Source organism: Mya arenaria, chromosome 12 (genome assembly GCF_026914265.1).
Source record: "Mya arenaria isolate MELC-2E11 chromosome 12, ASM2691426v1".
NCBI lineage: Eukaryota > Metazoa > Mollusca > Bivalvia > Myida > Myidae > Mya > Mya arenaria.
In genome coordinates this window covers 49,746,028-49,749,392 of record NC_069133.1, presented here as the reverse complement: position 1 = coordinate 49,749,392, position 3,365 = coordinate 49,746,028, and the positions used below count along the sequence as shown (strand labels likewise).

The window sequence follows — 3,365 nt, the reverse complement described above, 5'->3', positions numbered from 1 at the left end:
AGACGAGTTTAATATAGGCAGATTATGCAGACTGTAACAAACTGACATAAATCAGTCTTGAATAAAGTTCAAAGGTGTATCCTGAAATCGTATATTTAATAATGTAATGATACTTATTGGATCTACCACTTTATATAGAAGTCAGTCGATGTGTATATCTGCACAATAAGACAACGAACTACGTTGAAAAATAATTTTAAATCATCAACGGCTTTGATATTTTGTTCTGAAAATATTTATAAATAACGGAATTATCCATGAATAAAATTAACCACTACGGTTTCTGCTGTGAATAACCTTTTCGCAATGAGCAATCGAAAGGAATTTTTTTTTGCAATGGGGCCTTGCTCTCACAAAGAAGAATTGGGATTAGGTGAAATTGAACGTAAAACAAAACAAGCTTCTTAGGCTTTACCGCATGAAATAGAGGTTTCAAAAATGAAAGAAATTGGATTAAAGAAGGATGCAGTGAATTTAGCAATTGAACCTGAACTAAGCGATCTCGATACCGGTTGGGCATGGGTTGTGTTGGTAGCCAGTTTCTACAGTTTTGCTCTAATCGGAGGCTCCATGTATTCTGTGGGCATCATACACAGCGTCCTACTAGAACACTTTCAAGCTAGCGTCGTTCTTATGGCTTGGGTTGGCGCCTTACACACTGGCATTATGTCACTTGGAGGTATATGTAACAACTTAGATTAATCCATAGTATTTGATAGTATCGTATGAATACAACATACTTGATTTATGAATAGATAATGTGAAACAAAATGTAATTATTTCGCACAGTAATAATGCACACAACATATTGACATAAAAGATCAAGCAAAACTTCAAGATTGTTTGCATATAATTATGAATGAAAATGAAATCAACATGCACAAATCAAAACCAATGTAATATTAAACAACCAGGTCGATAGCATGCACCATCTGTATGCCATTTAACACAATGTTAATAGACGGATAGTGTATTAGCTGCACCGTCTATGTCGGTATAACATGTGGACTCATTTTTCCCTTTTGTCTGGAGATGTATATTGCTGACTGCATAGACTGTAGATAAGAAAATAATATATCCTCAAGTATGGCTTTGAATGAAAATTACACTGCACTGTTCATTGGATAAGCAAGTCTAACGTTTGGCCGAAAAAAAGTGTTTACTCTGCTTATTGTCATAGTTATTGTTTATTTAACACAACCACATTTGAAGCCAACTTTTGGACAGTTATTAAAAGAAATTGCCGAGTACAAGCTACGTTATGTATTATATGCAGGTCTTCTTTCCACTGCGATGACTGACCGGTTAAGTTGCAGGACGGCAATCATTTGCTCGGGACTTTTTTGCAGCGGCGGTTATTTTGCAACTGCGTTTGTTCCAAGTGTAGAAGCTGCAGTTGTAACATGTGGCATTATCGTTGGTAGTATAATTAATCCTTTACAATTTCCACTCCTGCAAATTTTAAGCAATATTGCGTGATAAAATTGTTTTCGTTAATAGCAAAAGGAATACTCAAGTAATATTTTATATAATCCCTGTCTAATATTTGATTTCTTGTTCTCATACAAATAATTTGAATATGCAGAACATAATACAGATACAGTCCTTGAGTATGCTTAAGTGCAAATAAATTTTAGAACCTCTTTCGATATTGTATTTTTTTTTATCTATGTAGCTTAGTTCATGTCGCTCTGACTTTGGAAAAAGTACCTTATTATAATATAAAAAAATATATATTGTAGGTTATTTTCTGCTGCTCTTAGCGGAAACCCAAACATTAAATATAAGAAGATTTATTGCAGTTGGTATTTACAGTGTATATTCGTATTGTTTGCCTTTGGTTGTGGTTTCTTTGTCCATTTAACCATTTAATCATTGGCTAATGGTCTTGCCCCCCCCCCCCCCCCGTTTCAAGTTTGTTGTCATGATTATAGTTTTGAATGATACGTGATCCCCAAATTTTCTTTTCAGGAATCGGAGCTGCTCTTGGTTATAACGCTGCTATGGTTGTTGTTGGTTTTATCTTTCGAAAACGCCGTAACCTTGCCCTTGATATTGCTGTTTCTGGCGTTGGTGCAGGACTCTGTGTGTTTGCCCCTCTAATGTGAATGGCAAAGGAATTTTACGGCTTTTAAGGTTTTTTTATCTCTTGCGCAGGCATGCAATCTAATCTGGTCACTTTTGGAATGCTCTGCTTTCCAAGTAAATTAGAGAATCATTCCCATACATTGAGACAAAGAGACTCGGAGCGTTTATCCAAAAGCGCAAATGTCTTCAAAAGAAAAGTGATGCCGTACTTTAATGTTATTCGCAAGAAAGGAATATTTTGTCTATGCCTTAGTATGTTTCTAAACTGTACTGTACTGGATTATACTTGTTATTCTTGCATTTGCCCCAATACATAACAACAAAAGGATTTTCAGAAAATCAGGCAGCTTATTTAATCTCATTATTAGGAATATTTACAACCCTTGGCCGCTTCCTGACCGGTGTAGTGGCTAACATTCCAAACTGCAATGAAATCATACTTTATGCTGGGTCAATGGCGATAGTTTCCATAGCAACGATAGTGTATCCATTTATTTCACAGCACTTTGCGGTTCATTTGACATATACAATATTTCTGGGACTGTTTTTTGGTTCTTGTTATGTTGTCTTGACGACTGCCTCACTGAAGTTTATTGGAATCAACTTCATAGCTACCGCGATTGGTCTCGAATTTATGATTGGAGGAGTGGGGGCGATCTTAGGACCCGTTTTTGCAGGTAGTTAAGACTCATGTATTGAAAGATGTGAGGTGTTGTTGAACACATTGAAATACTCAGAATTGTACGGTGTATGAGAATGCATTTGTTCTGAAATAACATAAACAATTATACGTGTAATAATGTTACATGAGCTTGAAACATAAAAATGTACCCTGAAGGATACAACCTTGTTATGTTTCTCATGTCATACAAATTAAAACAATTATCCTTTGTTTACGAAATAAAACTTTTCAGGAATACTTGTCGATTCTGGTGGAACTTATGACCAGTCTGTGGTCGGTGTAGGTATTCTTATGTTTATTTTTGTCCGTTCTCATTTCGTTTTCTTTGTTGAATAAAAGTGTGTTTCCTACATAAAACATATGTTAAATGAGCTAGGTTTGCACTTGTACATACTATCTGTTTATAAACAATTGTCATACGCATTTCATTGATCGTAGTTTTATTTTTCATTTCAGGAGTTTGCATTCTCATGGGTGCAGTATGTGGTGTTTTCTCCATTTGTTTTGTTGTCAAAGAGACGGATCGAATAACAATAACTGATGAAATAGAACAAACTTGCACTGACAATAGTACATCAGAGGATCATATCTAGAT

At 35.3% G+C, this 3,365-nt stretch overlaps 1 protein-coding gene across 1 annotated transcript; it reads left to right on the top strand.

Moving 5' to 3' along the window:
- Positions 1-438: 438 nt before the first annotated feature.
- LOC128210757 (monocarboxylate transporter 2-like) lies at positions 439-2,773 on the top strand. The gene is given in 5 exon segments (XM_052915110.1): positions 439-679; positions 1,277-1,420; positions 1,972-2,073; positions 2,158-2,351; positions 2,354-2,773. Coding segments are annotated over 5 exon segments (1,101 nt in total).
- Positions 2,774-3,365: the final 592 nt, after the last annotated feature.